This window comes from Balaenoptera borealis (genome assembly GCF_965194805.1).
Source record: "Balaenoptera borealis genome assembly, chromosome: 17".
Lineage (NCBI taxonomy): Eukaryota > Metazoa > Chordata > Mammalia > Artiodactyla > Balaenopteridae > Balaenoptera > Balaenoptera borealis.
In genome coordinates, this window is record NC_138876.1 from 18,132,882 (window position 1) to 18,153,220 (window position 20,339).

At 43.5% G+C, this 20,339-nt stretch overlaps 2 protein-coding genes across 10 annotated transcripts in view; one reads left to right on the forward strand and one right to left on the reverse strand.

Moving 5' to 3' along the window:
- Positions 1-9,220, reverse strand: part of LOC309615139 (uncharacterized protein) — a 67,369-nt gene extending 58,149 nt beyond the window's left edge. For 5 of the 8 annotated variants that reach the window (XR_014236536.1, XR_014236537.1, XR_014236538.1 and 2 more), the window contains exons 1-3: positions 8,292-8,422; positions 6,413-6,492; positions 6,051-6,093 (exon numbers count right to left, since the gene is read on the reverse strand). Coding sequence is in view for 3 of the 8 variants with exons in the window: in XM_082364502.1 (XP_082220628.1) it covers positions 6,051-6,093; positions 6,413-6,492; positions 9,141-9,166 (149 nt within the window). In the remaining 5 variants the exon portion in view is untranslated. Of the gene's footprint in view, positions 1-6,050; positions 6,094-6,412; positions 6,493-8,291; positions 8,423-9,140 lie in introns of those variants that run through there. The other 3 variants (XM_082364502.1, XM_082364501.1, XM_082364503.1) reach the window with 1 other exon arrangement.
- The window catches only part of SNTB1 (syntrophin beta 1), a 240,795-nt gene continuing 228,842 nt past the window's right edge, over positions 8,387-20,339 (forward strand). The window contains exons 1-2 of one of the 2 annotated variants that reach the window (XM_082364344.1): positions 8,387-8,473; positions 8,641-9,420. In XM_082364344.1, coding sequence (XP_082220470.1) covers positions 8,847-9,420 — 574 coding nt within the window. In that variant the 5' untranslated portion in view covers positions 8,387-8,473; positions 8,641-8,846. The other variant, XM_082364345.1, reaches the window with a different exon arrangement.

Below are 20,339 nucleotides of genomic sequence, written 5' to 3' on the forward strand. Positions count from 1 at the left end.
CATGATGTGCAGTTTGTCAAGCCTCAGTCTGAATTTCAACTCTTCCACCCAAAATTGATGTGACCTAGAATGGGCTTCTTTATTTCTCTGTGTTTCAATTCCCTATTTATGAAACATGGATAACTTCTGCTTCACAGAGTTGATGTGAATATTGCATGAGAAAACATAAATTGGCCCATTGTAGGCACGTTCAAATGTTGATTCTGATTCGTTTGTTTCCTTTATATATAATAATGTTAGCTAACATGGACTGAAATGTTTACTATCTGCCAGACAGATGCCCCTTCACCTACATTCCAGTTTTCCCCTGCTTTTAAAGTTGCTCTAGTCCCTTTCCTAAATTTGAATACGCTAGAGCAGGAGTCATTCTTTTTTTCTGTAAAGGGCCAGGTTAGAAATATTTTTGTATTTTTGACCATCTCTACTGTCAAAGGGTTCAAAGGTCAAAGGGCTCTATAGTTTGTCAGATTATTCAAACCTGCTATTGTAGTATGAAAACAGCCACAGATAATATATAAACAAATGTCTGTGGCTGTGTTCTGACAAAAGTTTATTTACAAAAAAACAAACAGCTGGACCAGGGACCGTAGTTTGCTGCAACAGAACCCCCTTGATAAAATGTAAATTTCCAGACCCTACCAAAGACCAGAATCATCAGAATCCTTTGGAGTGAGGCTTAACGTTTCTGCATTATTATTCCCAACTCTATTTTGAAAAAAAAAAAAAAAAGTATTAAGCCTATCAATAATTTGAAAGAATTGTACAATGAATCCCCATTTATCTTTCACTAAATTCACTTATTATTAATTTTGCATCATAGATCTTCTCTTTCTCTTGTTCTCTGTCTCTATGTTTGAAAGTCAGTTGATACTTTGCCACATTTTCTTGGTAATCCCTCCCTTTCTCCATTTGAAAGTCAGTTACAGACATCAGCATGTATCTTCTAAGAAGAAAAACTTTCTACGATTATCACCTGCAAGAAACTTAATTAACACGGATACAATTATATGATCAAATATACAGTCCGTATTTAAATGTCTTTAATTGCCACACACAAAAAATTCCTTGTAGTTTTTCTTTTGTGATTGAATCCAAGATCTTGCAATTTATTTGGGTTTCATGTCCCTTTAGCTTCCTTTCTTTAAGAAAATTCCACCCTGTTTTTTGTCTTCCATGACTTGACACTTTTGAGAAGCCCTGGCCACTTGTTTTATAGAATCCCTGCAATCTGGACCTGCCTGTTTCCCCATATTTAGATATTTAGATGGTAGATTGGATCAAGCATCTATATGGTGATCTGTGCACATTTACTGAAATATATTCTAAGGACAAAATGAACTGCAGAGAAATTTTGAACTTACTAAGTAGGTTTGTTGTTGGTACTGCTATCAGGATAGTAATAGTAATTCTGAAACAATTTCTTTCTGTAATGTAGGACACACCAAAATGAATAACTCTATTGACATGTATGAAAACCAGATTTCTCACATATTAGGAGACACAAATATGGAATAAGGAAAAGTAAGAAAGTATCTCATGGTGTAGGATTTGAAATGATAATAGGAGTATGAACTCTATCGACCTATCATCATAGTTTAAATAAGCACACCTAGTCTCCAGATCTTGATTTTTAAATCACATTTCACACTAAAAGGAACCAGGGCTCCTTAAGGAATGGCTGATCCCAGGGCTAGGCAGATAAAATACAAGTTGATCCTGAAATAGCTTGTTATGCCAGAAAGCAAAAAGCAAAAAAAAAAAAAAAAAGTGCTTGATAATGAGGACCTGTCAAAAGAACACAAGAGGCAGCTTGAAGAGGTTCATACTGGCCATATTTGATATATTTAAGCAGAAAACAGAAAAATGATAGTAATGAATTAGAGCACATTAGATAAGAATCTATATCACAGTGAAATTAAAAACCAACAACAAAAATCACTGTACATAGAAAAAAGTTCCTCGTTTCAGAAGTAATAATAAATGTGGAAGAAATTATTGAATTTGATACATGCCTTTTTAACATGTTCCCCAGGTGGTTCTAATTCCCTCCAACCACTGGGAACAACTGCTAGGTGTTTCCTTGACACTGTTCAATTTTATAATAGCCATGAATCTTAAACATAGCCCCAGGTCTGAAGAACCTAATACTTAACAGAAACATATGAAAAATAGAAATTCTAGTCAACGTGTGACAATTTGTTTTCTCCTTCAAAATACTTCTGAAAGTATTTTTCCTCGCTGTTTAATATATCAGTCATTCTGGCTACTCCTGAAACCTGCCTTTCTATTCTAGCATGGTCCTAGGAGAAGTCCTGCTTACTTTCTCCATAATCCCCTGCCCGTGCAGGGCAAAGTCTTATCACCCATGGAGATGGGAATAGGAGGCAGCTGCCTGGGATTGCCTCCAGGCTCAGCCTCTTGCTTGCTCTATTTTTTTTTTTTTTTGTCCCTTCACCAGAGGCAGACCAGAGCTTTCAGGCAGTGATTGCCAACTTCGAGTTTAGTCTAGTGGACACTGCGTGTAAATACAGTGTCTTGTGATGCCTCAGAGGGCTTGAATTTTCATTTCAGAAGTAGGGCACTAGCCCTTTGCCTTTAAATATGTCTTCCACCTCTGGGTTTCCAAGTTTTGCAATTAATTGGGGCTACTTTTGTATAGTTCTAGTTTAATTATGCAGAGAAGCAATTCAAAAGTTAGCATATAGTTATGAATTTCTCTACCCATAAACACTTTTCCTTTGCTCCCACATTCAAATCGATTGCTAGACCCTATCAATTCTGCTTTCAACATTTTTCAAGCATCATTCTTTGACTTTTCACTTCCTCGCTATCATATTTTAAAGATGTGTATGGAAGAAATTTTGATTTCTTATTCCTCTTTACCTTTGCACCGGGACATTTTCTATGCCTACTTAGGCCAACTTGCTAAAGTTTTAGTATGTGGTGGGATACACCTTGCCTCCTAGGATCTCAGAGTCATTTTATTCAACGTGTCTTCAATATGGGATCTCACCTATCCTTCTACAGTTTTAAAAAAGAATCAAATTTATATCCCTTAGGAAAAGTGACTTAAATCTACAGCATAGATATTAAAAGACTGGATATGGTTTGTTTCAGCAGAAGTAGTTATGGAAGAGAATGAGAGAGAGTGGAACTCAGTAAGAAAAGAGAGAAGATAAGCATCTAACTACTATACAATTCTGCCTTGAGCTAGTCCTGCTCCCCAAAGTCACCACTACAACATTCTAAACACAGTGAGCAATCAAATAACTCACCTGACCTACTGGCTGGCTGAGAGTCTGGGTGGTAGTCTATCTAGTTTACCAAGGATCCACCTAGCTAAACACCAGGTCTATGCAATAGAGTGTGTTGGCCAACCCACTTGAAGTGGACGATGTGCCCGTAGGCCTCCTGGGGCATGCCAGAGAAGAAAGGACCTGCTCAGCCTTCTGTTTAAGAGCTGCCCCCCAGTCTCAGTGCTTCACCTTTAAAATCAGAGTCACTCCTCCTGTGCCCTGAAGAAGCTTTGAGAGCCAACGTGGAGTCTTCCGTGGGTCTCCCCTTCTTGCAGCAAGTAACTAGCCTCAAGGGTCCCCTTGGGCTAAGAATTGCATCTGGGCAATTCCTCGTTTCTCAAGGTGGTCTCTGTTGCCAGTTAAGACTCCTCAGTAGGTCTCTGTGAGGCTTCAGTGGCCTCAAAGCAGAGGGTCCAGATGGCGGCCTGACTGAGTCCTCTGCTGTCAACCTCAGCTTGCTCTAGCTGCAGCCACTTAACGACAATCTTGTTTCCTTACAAATTCCAGCCTGTGACTTTGGTGCCATGTTGTTACTTGTAAAAAACCTATTCTTCTGTTGTCTTTGATGTAGTCAAAAAAATTCATGGAGTTACATAAAAATATCTGATTCACAAGGAAGCCAACTATATGTCTTGTGTTGGGACAGTTCAACATGTAGTTCCTAGACGACTTTTGCAAATTGTTCTTGTCGCCAGATGTGTTCAGACATTGCTGTGCAGTTGTGGGGGAGGATGGGGGGGAAGGGGAGGGGAGATACTTTTTGGTCTTTTTGTTTTTTTACCTTCCCCAAGAGGGAACAGTCTGGCCAGCTTGCTCCAGTAATGCAATAAAGACATTGCAATAAAGCAAAAAATAGTGAAACAGTAGGGAAGGGGGCAGGGCACAACCTTTAAAGGAATGACGTAGCCTGAGGACACGACATAAACTGATTACCACCAAATAGGTCCAAGACGGTGGATGAGTCAACTTCCACTAGACCTTGAGCCCCAGTATACACTCACTGTAACACATCAGCACTCTAAATGACACACCCACAGGCGCCATGACATGCATCCTTGGGTGTGCCTGTCTCCAGTACCTTCCTCAGTTTTTTATAAGAGCAGGTACTCAGTAAGCATTTGGTCAACACGTATGTACATAGGTAGGCCTCAACTTAGGAGTTCTGCATTTCAAGCACCCCTCCTGCTCCTCTCTCATTCTGTTCTCTAATTTCCCCCCAGATATCAAGGAGCTTTCTGCCTCCTCTTGTTCACAAGGTGAATACCTTATATCCAAACTCCATTCTGTAATTGGATAAATCCCCCTAAAGATGCTCAATCTATCTTTAGGAAACAGCGTGAAAAGTACAATGATCCTATTTTCCAAACCTAAACACTGGAGCATGTGCTCTAACCAGTAAAAATTGAATCAGTAGGTATTAGGAAGTAATACAGTCTCTCGCTATCCGAGGGGGATTGGTTTCAGAACCCTAAAGGATACCCAAATCTGAGGATGCTCAAGTCCCTTATATTAAATGGCACAGAGCAGTCGGCTTTCCATACTGCAAGTTCCGCATCCACGGATTTAACCAACTGCTGATACAGAGGGCCAACTGTAGTTGTAATTAAGACAGTTCCTGACAATCCAAAATGTATGATGGTTGAGGCTCAAAGAGAACAAGGAGAATGGATTGTGCTGTAATCCTCCAAGGCCCTCCTTTGTGGTCTGGCCCAGTATATCTCTCTGATCTCCCCTCTGGTCTCTCTCTTCCTCCCAGGGGCTGCTCCAGCCATGCTGGCATCCTTTGGTCCCTTGAACTAGGCAAGCTTAGTTCTATCTCAGGTGCTTTGCTCTGGCTCTTCCTTCTCCCTGGGACCCTCTTCCCTAGATCTTTGTAAGATTCCCCTCTTCTTACCATCCATGTCTCAGGCAAAAGTCACCTCCTCACAAAGGCTTTCCTTAACAGTGGCCACCCATAGATGTCCCTTGCCCCTAGTCACTCTAGACCCTATTGCTCTCTTTTATTTTCTTCCTGGTATTTACTTCTCCATGAAAGTATCTTATGTTTGCAGTCTTTCTCCACCTCCACCCTACCGCCCACTATGATGTAAGCCTCACAGGGCACATCCTACCATTTGTCTGCTCACATATCACAGCACCTACAACAGTGCCTGGGACGGGACAGATGCACCACAAAACTCGGCGTAATGAGTGAGGAACACTGCTCCTTCTGCCACGTGCTGCTACTCCTGCATCACTATCCTCTGCTGTGTGCTGCTGAGGATCTCGTGACCTGTTTTTGCAAGCCTAAGTCTACCCGAACAGCTGCAGGAAAAGGCACCTCCCACAGCAAAGGGGCACCCACGGGAAGATCCCACTTTGGGCTGGGTGGAAATGGAAGTCAAAAGTTTAGGACAGAAGGAGGAAACAGAACTGGAGACAGAGCTAAGTAAAAGAAATCTGGTGAAAAAAAAAGGAGGAGGGGACTTCAGGTGTAATATCTGGAATGCTCAAGTTGATCTGGGATTCATGATAACCCAGTTGTGTCTTTGTCACAAACCCACCATGTGGCCTTGGATTTGTCATTGCTCTTCTCTGAGCTTCAAATGCCACACGCATAAAGTGAGGAAGCTAGTAGTCTTTTCAGACCTGTCCAGTGACCATTCTTCAAAAGGGGAGACCTAAGAGAACATAATCTGTCCTAATTGTAAGTATTACAGGGCTGTGGTGCAGTAGTCCCATCTAGAACCAAGAAATGAAGTAAGTAAAGTTTACCTTTGAGGGTCAGCCTTACCGCTCAGGGGCCAGATACGCAGAGCTGTGTGAGGGATAAGAAAGGGCTTTTAGGCCAGCAAGACCGCAATAATCATCAGCTTCAACTTAGTAACATGCCTAAAGAAAAGAATGTGTCAGTTCTGGAAGGGCTGGGTGTGCTCTAACTTTGGAAAGCAGGAGAGGCCAGAGAGACAAGGCTGGCTGCACCTTTCTACACACATCTAGGGGAAGGGTCTTAACCCTCAAGGCCTTCCTCCCAGTGGAAAGGCTGGCCTCAGTCCAAGGTGAACACTGGGGCTGACAGGTTCTGAGCATTTTTAGGAGAGTGTAGGACAACGATTAAGAGTCCAAATTCTTCATACCTGGGTTTGTATCCTGACTCTGCCATTCATTAGCTACAGGAGCAGAACAAGTTTTACAATCTGTACCTCCGCTTTTCCACCTGTGAAATAAGAGAGATGATAATAGTAAGTATCCCCAAGAATTACTGGGAGGATTAAGTAAACATGTATAAAGCACTTAGAATAGGGGCTATTATTCTAATTCCACTGGTGAAGGCACCTCTGGTTGACATGCATGCCTCAGGCCTAATGATATTGAATATTTGCTCTGCTCCTTCCGATGCCGCTTTCAACAAGCAACCTACTCCTTCCCGTGTAGGGTTGCTTACCCGGAAAAAACGTGCTTATCACAGAGATTCTGAGAAATTCCCATCCCAGAGCTTGCAATTTCTTATGGCAAATTGATACATTACTTCTAGTTATGCCTGGGCCTCTGACATCGCTTGACCACAGAGGCAAGATACAGGTGTGATGTGAATGGAGGATTTCAGCCCACGGGCAATCTGTTTTGATTTCTAAATCATCACACTGGCATCCTGGTGCCTATCTCCACCTCAGTGCGTTTGGCAGCACTCAGGCTCCTGAAGAGTGATGCGTGTGAGTCCTCAGCCTCTAAAGCAGAGGGCAGCCTCAGACGGTTTTCCCACCCAACGGTGGTGCCGCCTGTGCTGTCCTGGCCGTGGGTACCTTTACATGAAAGAATAAACAGCTTTTGGAACACTGGTGGGTTAGAAATTTGAGAAATAAGGATGCTGCAAGCAGAAGTATAAATCTAAGCATTCCCTTTGACCTACCTGCAGTGACTTCTTTTCCTCAAAAAAAAAAAAAAAAAACACAAAAAACCCCAAATGTTTCCATTTCATTCTGGGACCTATCTGGAATACCAACCACCCGATCTTTGGGGATTGGTCTGGGTTTTTAAACATTCTCAATTAAAAGTGTGAGTCATTCTGGAAGGGTTAGAGAATTTTCAGTGATAATACACACCAGTGGGAATGTGTTCAATAGATTTCTTTCCTCCTGACACCTTGCTGGGTTGGGTTTACCTTTAGGAATTCTCAGATTTGTGAATTTTGTTTTGGTTTTTGGAGAGAGGGCAGAGAGAGGAGGGAAAAGGAGGGAAAGGAGAAGTGTGAAACACTTCCAGAGTTCCATGAGACCTGCTTAGGGTCGGGGAGAACTTGAGAGGTTCAAGGACCAGGAGGGTTCTGGGAGGTTCATCTAAGACATGGGTTATGTTGGCATTTCCGCATTGGCCTGGGAAGGTAATCAATGATTATAATATCATTTCCCAGGAAAAATGCAGCTTGAGCTCCACATAAGTCACTCATAAAGGAACTTTTGAGATACAGTCCATTGCAACTGAGTTCTTAAATGGTGGACTTTCTATATTGGATCTTGGGAAGAAAGAGAATGTCACAGGAAGCATTTGGGTGGCATTGTGGGGAAAAAAAAGATAGGTCAGAAGCAGAGAGCATATAATGTGCTAGAACTGGAAGAACATCTGTCCCTGGGGTCTGGGGCAGGCAGCGACCTGCTGAAAACCCCAGCCAGCAAAGACACCTCTCCAGAGACCCGGCATAAAGATGTCCTGCATTTAAAAAGAAGTTTCCCGCACTCGGGTTATGCTGACGTTTCATTTTGGGTTCTTGGGACAGCCTTCCCTCGTGACTCTCAGGGAACCCAAGGCCTCTGCCTGAGTCTACCTGAGAGTCCCTGCGGAAAGGAGAGACAGGTAAGAACTCAGCAGGAGAAGCCGAGACTTGGTTTGAGGAAGCCAGAGGGAGGAGATTTGAATCTAGACACCCCTGAGGGTTAGGACTGAGAGGCGATTCAACAGAGGGTGTGAAAGGGGAGGGGGTTTGGGAGCGTCCAGGGAGGGGACCAACGCAGGACTTACAGACCACGCCAAGGTGCGGTGTGGGCGCCCGCGGAGAAGGGCGAGTGGAGGAGAGACGCCCGGGGCGTGGTGGAGCGGGAAGCTCTCCCTGCGGCGACGTGCGCTCGGAGGAGGGAGGCGGGGAGGGGAGGGTCGAGCGGGCGCGCGGCGTGTGAACGTCGAGGCTGCGGCGGCTGGAACAGGTGAGCGGCCGCCGGGCGCTGGGTCCCCGCCCTTCCCCGGGAGCGGCTCCCCCTACCGACCCTCCCCGGCGCTTAGCCGTTAGGCAGCTTCCCCTTGGTTTGGGGTTTTGCAACTGGCAGCTGTTTTTTTCCCCCTTTCCTGTTTCTGTCTCTCCTTCTTCTTTTAGGTTGCTCCACCCGGCCCAGGATCAGGCCAGGGGGAACCGGCCGGACCGCGGTTGCCAACTCGCGCAGGGCGCTTTGGCGAAGTCCCGGAGTGGAGTCCCGCGTCCCGCCTCCTCCCTGCGGGGCGCGCTCTCCTCGCTCCCCCCGCAGCCCTTCCCCACTTTTCCCCCCTTTTGCAATCACATGGCATTTTAAGAATGCCGGAAAGATGGCGGTAGCAGCGGCGGCGGCAGCGGCGGCCGGGCCGGCCGGCGGGGGAGGCGGCCGAGCGCAGCGGAGCGGGCTGCTGGAAGTTTTGGTGCGGGATCGCTGGCACAAAGTTCTGGTGAACTTGAGCGAGGACGCCCTGGTTCTGAGCTGCGAGGAGGGCGCTGCGGCGTACAACGGCATCGGGACGGCCACCAATGGCTCGTTCTGCAGGGGCGCCGGCGCGGGGCACCCGGGCGTGGGCGGCGCGCAGCCCCCGGACTCGCCCGCCGGAGTCCGCACCGCCTTCACCGACCTGCCCGAGCAGGTGCCCGAGTCCATCTCGAACCAGAAGCGCGGCGTGAAGGTGTTGAAGCAGGAGCTGGGCGGGCTGGGCATCAGCATCAAGGGGGGCAAGGAGAACAAGATGCCCATCCTCATCAGCAAGATCTTCAAGGGGCTGGCGGCGGACCAAACTCAAGCCCTGTACGTAGGGGACGCCATCCTGTCCGTAAACGGGGCCGACCTGCGGGACGCCACCCACGACGAGGCGGTGCAGGCGCTGAAGCGCGCTGGCAAGGAAGTGCTGCTGGAAGGTGAGGGGTTAACGCCGGGCGGGCCGCTCGGGATGCGCAGCGCACGCCCCCCCTCCCCCCCCGCAGCCGCATCCTCACACCCACCTGCGTGCTGTCACCCACCAGGGGGCCGCAGCGCGCAGCTGGCGGAGTTTTGACAACTTTTACCCACCTGGGGGCAACTTGTTCCCGCCCTAGGGTCGTCCCAGGCGTTGACCCGTCAGGGGTGTAGGAAAAGGCTAGGCGAGCAGGGTTTCTTGAGCGCCTACTCTGTGCCGAGCACCGGGTCGGAGGCGTAGTGATGTTGTCTCATTTTTTATCCGCGCAAAATCCTTGTGTAGTGTAGGTGCTGGGAGTGAAACTGGCAATGAAGGGTACGCGCCCGCGTTCCGAAGCGAGCTCGCTGAGTAATCGCAACTCTGACAGTTTTCTGCTTTGGCACAATTTTCTTCTCAGGAGCCTGGGCAGCCCAGCTAAAAAAAGGATTGAATCTCCAAGGGGCCAGAGAGGGGTGGCAACGTGTGAATGCTAGAACTCCCACCACCCTTCCCGACTTCCCTCCTTTCAAATTGGAAACTGGACTTCTGGCTCGGGAGCTGTGCCCAGGGCTGGGAAGTGAGGTGCAGCTTTATGCAAAAGTTCACTTCTGCTGCCAGGTGTTTGGCCGGTCCGTCTGGATTCCGGGTTGCTCCGGTGGAGGGCTGGTGAAGTGTTGTTTCTGCCCAGCATCTTCCCCCGGTGTTTCCCCTCCATCCCCCCGGAGTGATGTGGAAACAACTTTGCATTTGTAAACAGTTTCCCCTGCGTGCGAGGTGTCTTAGAAACTACTCTCGTGAGATCTTATGTCCCCATTCTCCTAGGTACCGAATGTGAGCAGAATAGGTAGCACCGTGTTGTGCCCTTTTGTGACTGTGGGGCGTTACGTGGGACAGAAGGGCAGTGGTAAGGGGATAACGCATTCTCCTTTCCCGCTACAGCTGCATTTTGCACTTGATGTCTGCCACTCTGCCCCTTAGCTTGCTTTGTACATAGCTCTTTCAGCACTAATGTATGGAAATATCTATTTATCCAGCTTTTCCCCGCTGTAGATTGAGTTATCTGGGGTCTTTGATTTAGTTACGGGTCATCACCCTTGAGCTCCGTGACATGCTTGCTGAGTCAACGAATAAATGAACCCATGGCCATTGAAACAATGTTTCAACTGAGACCTTGTAAACCAGGTGGTTGATTTAAGTCCTAAATTAAGAACTTAAGTCAATTTCCTGCTCATCAGTTGTGGTGCTGGTGTGTGAAACCCAGAAAGTTCGAAGTTGGGAAACCAACTGTTCCCTGTAACAGCTGATGCAACGCTCTGGTACATGGCCCACCTCCTGGCCTAGAATACACGTTGCCCCCCCTCCCCTTATTTGTCTAGAGGATTTGTGATGTCTTCAAATTTAATTGCTACCCAGGATCCAGAAAATGGAAGGCTATTTGCTTTGGCTTTATGGTTAACATGAGTAAACAAAAAAAGTTTTCTTGATTCAAGTGTGTGTCGGCTTGTGTGACAAGGGGCAGGTGGAATTTGGAGCAAATGTAGTTTGGACTAAACGGCTGGACACCTGCTTGGCTTGTAATATTTACTGCAAAATATCAGGGGGCACAAAGGTCACTTCTATTTCAGGCACTGCCCTTCATTATCTCTCTTCTTTTCTTCTCAGTTTCACTTTAATGGCTAGTGATTTATCAAAGAAGTAAAAAAACAAAACAAAAAAAACTCTCTCACCCCAAAAGAGGAAGAAAATGTGACTCGCTACAGTTTAAAATAAACTTAGACAAAGAAAAAAAAGTCAAGCAGTTGTCTGACTTTATTGGTGCAGCAACTGAAAAGTTAGCTTTGTAAAAATCTCTGAAGGTAACATTCTTACAACGGATTGTTGTGTGTTCTAGGCAGGACCTCTAGGGGCAGACCTATGGGCTTCCTAGACACGACCCACCTGGGCTTTGGGCAGCAGTCTTATTCCAAGCCTGAGTTTTCAGAAATTGACTGCTATTAAGATGAGCAAGAAACCCTCTCCCCCCCAAAACAGTGTCTCTTCTTCTGAGAGTGTTGGTCCGAAATGAGGTGGGAATGATCATGTATCATCAAATCAAATAGCACACAACCTCTCTTTTGTAGCTTGGCCTAGTACAGGGATTCCCAGCTGAAGGGACTTTTCAGAACCAGGGGAAGGGCTTTTTAAAATCACCTATTGGGACTTCCCTGGCGGTCCAGTGATTAAGACTTCGCCTTCCAATGCAGGGGGTGCAGGTCCAATCCCTGGTCCGAGAGCTAAGATTCCACGTGCCTCACAGCCAAAAAACCAAAACATAAAACAGAAGCAATATTGTAACAAATTCAATAAAGACTAAAAATGGTCCACATCAAAAAAAAAAATCTTTAAAAAAATTTAATAAAATAAAATCACCTATCTACTTGCTACTGCACTGAAATGCCATCTTGATTTCAGAATTTCTACATAGGAAAGTCTTTGCTGATGTAATCTAGTTGGACCAGAGGGCTAAGGGAGATGTATTAAAGATATATTTATATGGCAAAGACACTCCTTTCTATTTAGATTGCTTTTTTTGGTTTGCTTGATTTTTGAGGGAGCGGTTGGAGACTAGTTTCATCCCTCAACCGCAGCTAATATGACCCCCCGTTACGTGACATGCGCCCCCTAGTGGAGACTGACTGCCTCTACTAATGGTACATCCTGTGAAATGAAACCCCGCCCAGCAAATTTCAATGCCAGCATTCTAGTCTTAGATTCTGCCACAGAAGGATGGTAACCTCCCTGAGCCTCAGTGTTTTCTGAAAAATGAGAATAAAGAAATGCTTACTTACTGGGCTGCTGTATGGAAGAGCACTCTGAGAATTTTAAAAGGCCGGGGGAGGGGGGGGCGGGGCGGAATGTATCAAATGCCTGCTGTGATTATTTTTACAATTCACATGGAGGTGAAATTGCCCCTTCTAAGGGACACACCTTTCCTATTCCTTTACTATTTTTAAATTTTTATATTTTTAAATTTTTATATTTTTAAATTTTTATTCTGTTCTTTTGTTGTTGTTTTTGTACTATAGAACTGTAATGTTAGGAGACCTTTGCTCTGGGAAAAGAGAATCACAGCAACAGCTAACATCTCTTGAGCACTTAATATGTGCCAGGTTTTACTTACATTTGTTCGTGTACACTTCTGGTAACTCCATGAGGTTAGTGGTCATTTTACTGATGGGAAACTAAAGTTTACAGACTTTACAAGTTTAAAGTTTACAGGTTATTTGCATAAACCACCAGAGCTAGAAGGCATCCAGGTCTATCAGACTTAAAAGCTCATACTTAAAACCTCGAGGTGAAATTGATACTCTGAGCTTCTGCTTCAACTGCGTGCCTGAATCAGTTGAAGCTTCATCAGTTATTGGGCTCAAGATGTTCTTCCCCACTCCTTGAATGTGCTGACATGCTTGGGACAGCCTTGAGCAGGAAACAGCAATTGTGTGGACCACTCAAAAGGGAGAGACAGGAAAGAGGATTGAGTCTCAAAGCCCTAATCACCAGGTGTCTGGCTATCAAGAGGGAGCTGCTGCCATATGGCCCAAATTTACAATGTGACCGAGCCTCCATCTTTGAACACATGGCGGGCAAAGAGACTAAATTGCAATTCAAACTTAGAGAGTGAATAAACTATGCCAGTTAAGTCAGTGTTAAACCAAACGTGCATCAAAGTTAAGATCAGAAATCTTCACACTGTGAACTCATTTCCCATTTTAGGGAGTTGGGAACAGGGACCCTGCATTCAGCCATGCAGATATTGAACCTCATAACTCCAGGGGTGCACCCTCTGGAGTTGGGCAGGGCATACCTGCATAAACGTCTTTGGCAGCTTTGGGTACAGAAGGGGGGATGGGGGAAGAGTTTTTTGCCCTTATATTAATAGTAAAATCATAATTTGGCCTATATCAACCTTTTTGTAACTGAAGCGACAATAAAATTAGTTTCTTCAGAACTTAGTTAAGATCAAGGAGTGCAGAATGTTCCGGAAGTGGAGGTGAGGGGTGGACAGAATTATCCTTGGGTACAAAGGTCACTTATGGAACTGGACTAGAAAAAATAGGAACCGCAAAGGAGAAAGTCAGAGACAGTTGTTGGCATTAACCTTCTCCGCCAAAGTTCCTCCCTCAGTACTGCTCCCAGGAATGCTTGTCTGTTGAGATCATCTAAAATGTCACTTTCATAATCACTTTCTCCAGTGCTGGAAGTAGGGACGATGGAGCAGGGAGATGGCAGGGTGCAAGGGAAGGGCAGTGATTTTGCTGGCATAGAATCTCAGGATTGGATGAGAATTTGAAGTTTAAAGAATATTAATTTATTTAGGATGTACAGATTCTTAAAGAATACCCAAGAACCCTGGAATTAGAATCTTGAAACTTGAGTTATGTTTTAACTAATAATTACACTTTTTGCAATATACTTTATTTCTTTGGACCTTAATTTTCTTCATTGGAAAGCTAGAAAGCTGGGGTAAGCCATCTCTAAACCTTATTTCACTTCATATCTTATAAATTCAGACCCAACACACTTTTATTAACAAATCTTTCTAACACTCCTTTTATTATCATGAAATGAATTTCATAAATATAACCTAACTCTAATTTAAATTTAAAATCAAAATAATGCCCTATTATTTTATTATTATTAACATTAAAAAATGGAGAAATGAAGTGAATTATAAAAAATATGTTTCAATAGATAACTGCATGGTACAAGAAGGAGGTAGATGCTAGGACTTGTATGTAAAATTACCATCGATGCGTAGCTACAAATGAAGATGGGTAGGGGTATGTAGTATCACTTGGGATCTGGAAAAATCTTGCACTGTGAAGGACTGGCTCAGATGTTGCAAGGTGTCTTGGATCCCTGACGGCTATCACTAAATGCTAGTCATATGCCAGCACGACCCACCTTGACCTCTGAAATGCCTCCATAAATTTATGAACTGCTATTGGGGAAGGGCAAGAACCAACCTCTTAAGAACCAGTGTTCTGTAAGAATGCTAATTCTACTTTACCACTTTATAATGCCTAACCTTTTGCAAACTCTTTTTACACGTGTGATAGTAGCTAACACTTATATAATATTTACCTTGTACCAGGTGCTGTTCTTAGCATTTTACGTGGACTAAATCAGTGGAATCTCACAATAACCTGATGCTATCAGTATGTCTGTTTTACAGATGAGAAAACTGAGGCACAGATCAATTAAGCCACTTGCCAAAGAAACACAGTGAATAAACGCTGAGGCTGAGATTTAAGCACAAGCCTTAAAGCTTTTGATCCTCATGAATAGCTGTATAAAATAAGCGGATTAGGAATGCTTATCCTCAACTTGTTGATTAGGAAAGTGAAGCTCCAAGAGGTGGAATGATTTGTCTTTATGAGGTCTTTCTTCTACTTTCTTGTTTGAAATATTCGTTTTCTACTGTGTCTGTAACAAATAACTAGAAACCCTGGTAAATTAAAACACAAATTTACTATCTTACAGTCTGTTAAAGTCAGAAGCCTGATGCAGATCTCACTGAGCCAGAATCAACGTATCTGCAGGGCTGCATTCCTTTCTGGAGGCTCTTTTCCAGAAGCTTCTAGAGACCACTCTCATGCCTTGGCTCATGGCTCCCTTCCATTAAGCCTGGGGTAGCAGTTTGAGTCCTTCTCACCTCTCATCACTCCAACCTCTATTATACCTCCTTCTTGCATTTTAAAGGCCCCTTGTGATTCCATTGGTCACATCCAGATAATCCAGGATAATCTCCCCATTTAAAGTTAATGTTTAGCCACCCTAATTCCCCTTTGCCATGTAAGGTAACATATTCACAGGATCTGGAGACTAGGCATCTTCTTGTCGGGGGTGGGGGGTGGGGAGGGATAATTTTTCTGCTACCACATCTGGTTTGCTGAAGTCATAATGGTGCAGAGTTCCCAGGTAGGACTTCATGAATACACTGAACCACAGTAAAGAATCACTTCCTGTCTCATTGCAAAGGAGTTCTTCATTCATTATTTATTTATGCCTCTAATGAGTTATTTATTCAGTGTCTTCTATGTGCCACACGCCACTAGGGGATTGACCTCAAGAAGCAACATTTGCGTGACAGACACAGATCAGCACCGGATCAGCTCCATGCAGGCAACTACAGGATGGAGTGAAAAGGGCAACATCCGGGGTTTTATGGGATGCCGTGGTCTCCCCCGGGAAGGGCAGCGGAGCCCCTCCAGGGCTAGGGAAGGCAGATGCCTCAGGGCAGCCTAAAAAAGAGCTCGGCCATCAGCTCTAGCTCAGTGTGGCTGAGCGGGTAGAATGTGACCTTCAGACCTTGATGAGGGGCAAGAGTGAAAAAGCCCAGAGAACTGAGCAGGGGTCAAGGCTGGTAAGCCTTGTTACAGAGTTGGAGTTCCTTCTGAGGGTGAAGTGTTTTAGGCAGGGAAATGTCACGCTCGGTTTCACGGTTCAAGAAGCTCGCTCTCTAGGGCGATGCTTCTAGCATGAGGTTGGCAAGGCTTTAGTGAAATGACTGGCTCCCTGTTTCCACCCAGCTACCCTGGGACACAGCCACTTGACCCTGAATTATACTTGGGGGCAACTCCATGAGTAAGGCTTAGGTTTGTAAAGGGGCTTCACTCACATTATGATTTTGTCACCAGGTCACCCCTTTGTGGATGCTTGGACAGGTGTTACAATCTGCCTTTTGCACGGGAGGGTTAGGTGACTGGTCCCGGGTTACCTGTCAGTGACAGAGCTGGAAATCAGATTATCTAACACCCCGTCAGCTCTTCTGCTGCGCATTACACAAACTCAAGACATCGTGTGGGGACCAAAAGAAGTCTCAGACGAATAAGCCTTGGCCTCTGATTTTGGGAGCCTTACAGTAATTAGGGAGGTAGGGTATTCGAGGCTGATTGTGAAGTACTTGAGATTAGTAAGACAAATAGGGTGATTTTGACCCCAGCATATATAGCATAGTACCTGGCAGACATCAGGCTGTTAAAATGTGTTAGAAAAGGACAAAATGGAAGGACAGATGGAAGGAAGGAAGGAAGGGAGGGAGGGAGGGAGGGAGGGAGAAAAAATTGGGGGATTTAGCAATGACCCATTTTTTATGACTCCCATCCTCCAGCACTCCTGCTGTTGGACTATGGTGATAAACATTTGGCATCCGATAATGAAAACTATACCTTTTCCTGTAGAGAAGAGGAATAAAGAAGGCACTTCATAAACCTAGGAAGCACTTACTTAACATAGACCAGTCTTGAAAGACAGTTGACAAAAGAGGAGCCAGGCATGATTTTAAAAGTGATCCGAAAATGTAATTATCGTTTTCGTGTTATGTTTATAACCACTTTGCCTTTGCCCCGCTGTGGCACAGGGACCTACACATCTGAATAAGTAAGAACGCTTTCTACCCAAGGAGATGAAAACTCTCTGCTTAGATATTTTAATTGTTTCTTTTTTAAGCTTATGTATCAGCCTGAGAATTCAGACCATGTTCCTTAAGTGAAGCTGATCGGAATGGTCCTTCAATTCCTTCTTTCTGCCGGGGTAGGGGCTGTTCTTCTTGTTCAGTGGTGCATTTTAGCCGTCACCCCATGAAGTATGTATAAAAATAACTCACTGCACACGGCTCCACACTTGTGAAAGACATCTAACCAAAGCTACCAGTGTTCTGTTTGGCGAAGGGAAATTATTCTCTGGCAGCTAGTGGCCTACTAAGAATTCGACTTCAGATGATGCATTTCAAAGCAGTTAATGTTAAAGAAAAGCCAGAATTTTTCCCCCGTATTTATAACAAGTGTTTTACGTACCAAACCTCATTACCCACTTCACTGGCTTTGATCTATAATAAGACTTGCCTTTAGCTCTGCCCTGCAGAGTGAGACTTAAGAGAAAATATATAATGTGCACCACAAAGTAAATATCCTAACAGACCCGCACAAGTGAGCCCCATTCCCAACGCAGAATAGACAAGATGGAAAAGTTCATGATTAATAACGATTGTCATGGAACTTCAAAGCATGACCCATACTTAGCTCAGTACTTTTAAAAACTGCTCCTCCCTGTGGACTGAAGCATTGTTCTTAGCATGTTCATAAACGTGGGAGGCTCTGTCTAAAATTTAACGGGCTGCTGAGGATGACTGCAGTTGACATGTCCAGTTTGTTTGCATTGCTGTTCAAACTGCTCTTGTTTCTTCCTTTCGCAATTTTGTTTTTTTTTCAAAGTGGTAAAAGACAATGGTTCCGACGGTGGGCCTTGGATTTATTTTGTCTGGGCTTGAATTTGCACGCTACCTCTTTCTCGCTGTGTGATCTTGTGCAAGTTACTTAATTACAAGCTTCAATTTCTTAATCAGTGGGTTCATTGTAAGGAGTAGAGTGATTATGTACGTAAAGTGGTTAGCTCATTGCCTGGAACGTAGTCTGCACTAAATAATTACTAACTGTGTAATATGTCAGATCTCATGCTTATCTAAGTATTATTTTTGGATAGAGGGTTCAATCATATAAGTTAAATGAAGGGTTCAATCATATGTTCTATAAAGCCTTTTGGGGGGGCACAAAGGACAGCTTGGGATTTGCCATGTTAGGGAACCAAATGATGTAAGTGATGGCTTAGGAGAGTTCGTTTGCCTTGCAGGGGTGAATTATGATCCCACAAGGGTGTATTTCACTGATGATTTTTAGTCGCATCAGATGCTTTCCATCAACCAAACCACAGCGTAGGGTGCTGTGGCTTTTAGTGGGCAAATGTGAACTGTGTCTTAAAATGCTGATGTGCAGGAACATGCAGAAGAGTGTTTTGTGAAGAAACAGTCGGCAAGTAGGGATTTAACCTACACAGCAAAATTCAAAACTCTTTAAAAAATTTTCTAGTAATTATAGGAATGTGGAGATCTTATTAACCCAAAGAAACCCAAGTGTTTCTTTTACAAAAAATGTAAAATATTTATATAATTATGACTAAGTCAGAAATATACTTTAGTTTTTTATTCTATTATTTAGTACTGTGTTTCATGGTCTCCAAGAGACCATCCAGTGGAAGATATATCGTTTATGTACCCTTAAGAAAGAAAAAACTGTCTAAGATGGGAAGTCTGATAGGTTACCTGCATAAAGTTGGGACACCAAAGGGCTATGCCTTCAATGCAGGAATAAATGAAAAACCCATCACACAAAAAGGGACAACAAAGGCACTCATTTCAAATTTGGTACTGGTAGAAGGAAGGAAAAATATATCTCCTATAATTTTGAATTGCAAGTTGGTTCTAATAAATATTTAGGTCTGAATATACAATGTCAGTGTGAGTTTTAAAAAGTACTTAGGCAGATAATCTAATCTAAAGTGTTCTCAGATAGGGAGGGCCCCCTATAAATGATAGGAGAAATTATAAACACTCTCTGCAAGAACTTGGTTTCCATCCACACCTTCAGAGATTTTAAGGCCTATCCCCCAATTCAGAGATGATAAAATATGAAAAGAAATGGGCAGTTTGAATTGATGAGGTATGGTGTAAAATTGTTACACAACTATTTATTAAAATAATTTTTCTTTTAATGTTTGTAAGGTGGGACCTTGTTGGTAGATTGAAGCAAAAATCTATAGAGGGATGAGATGAAATTCCTGTTCTAAAATAGAACAGCCCAGAGGGGAGACAGGTGTAGAGTAATAAACTACATTTATGTAAATTACAATAGGTTCTATAATAATAATAATAATAAATTATAAAGGAGTAAATGTTGTAACAGAACTTATGGAATATCTGAAAGTACTAGGGATATATGAAGTGGAAAGGAATGCTTCACAGAAAAGGTGACTTGAAAGTAGGATTACATAAGCAAAGTGAAATTTAAAATATAGGTAATTACATGGCTATCTGGGGCCTTGCATTTCAAATACTTTCATCTGAAATGTCCTTCATCTGCAATGAAAATCAAGGCTAATGATTTTTCTTTTTTGCTTGCGATATCCATATACTGTCCTCTGTTCTCTACTTCATTTTTAGAATTTGTCTAAATCAAAATACTACATGCTTATAGCATTCCTTCGCCTACCCTCCCCCATATCTTCTCTCCTGTTCCCCAGAATATTAGAATATATAGCAGTATAGGCATATTATTTAGAATATTCTAATAGCAGTATGGGCATATGATTTAGAATATTGGAATACTTTTTTTTACATACTAGAATATATATTCTAATATTCTGAATAATATGCCTATTACTGCTATTTCTTGATATATCAGATTTAGCCATTATTGACTAAATCAGTCTCTGTTTATAAAATTATGATGATGTCAGTTTGCTCCATTTTCCAGTCAAGTAATATTCTATGATCAGGTCTTTTGCAGTTACTAACAGCTTTTCTTTTTTTTCCATTTGCTTAGTTTTCTTATGCCTAGCTCAATTTTTTTTTTTCCCAAATGCAGCACTAATGTATCAAATTTCTAGCAATAATTTTTTTTCAGATTTTCACACATATCAAATAATCCACTCATTCTGTTTATTTTTCTCCTGGAGCCCTGCCACTCTGGACTGGTTCTGTCTTGGCCTGGTGTGTGGCCATCTTCCTTGGGTTGTCCTTGGCTTTTTCCTGTGTCTGTTTTCCTGGATCTACTGTCACCTTCATTTTTTGTTTACTCCCTAGTTTTGCTGGAGCACATTCTTTAGTGGCTTTCTGAGAAAGAATGTTTGGGAGGTAAATATGTCATAATATCTTTAATCTATTTTCTCACTGGGTTGGTCCTTTGATTGTGGTAGTCTGAGGTAGTAGTCATTTTCCCTCAGCAGTTTTCAGGTTTGCTAGTGAGAAGTCTTATGCCATTCTCGTTCTCTTTCTTTTATGTGTGAACTATTTCTTTTTACTGGAAA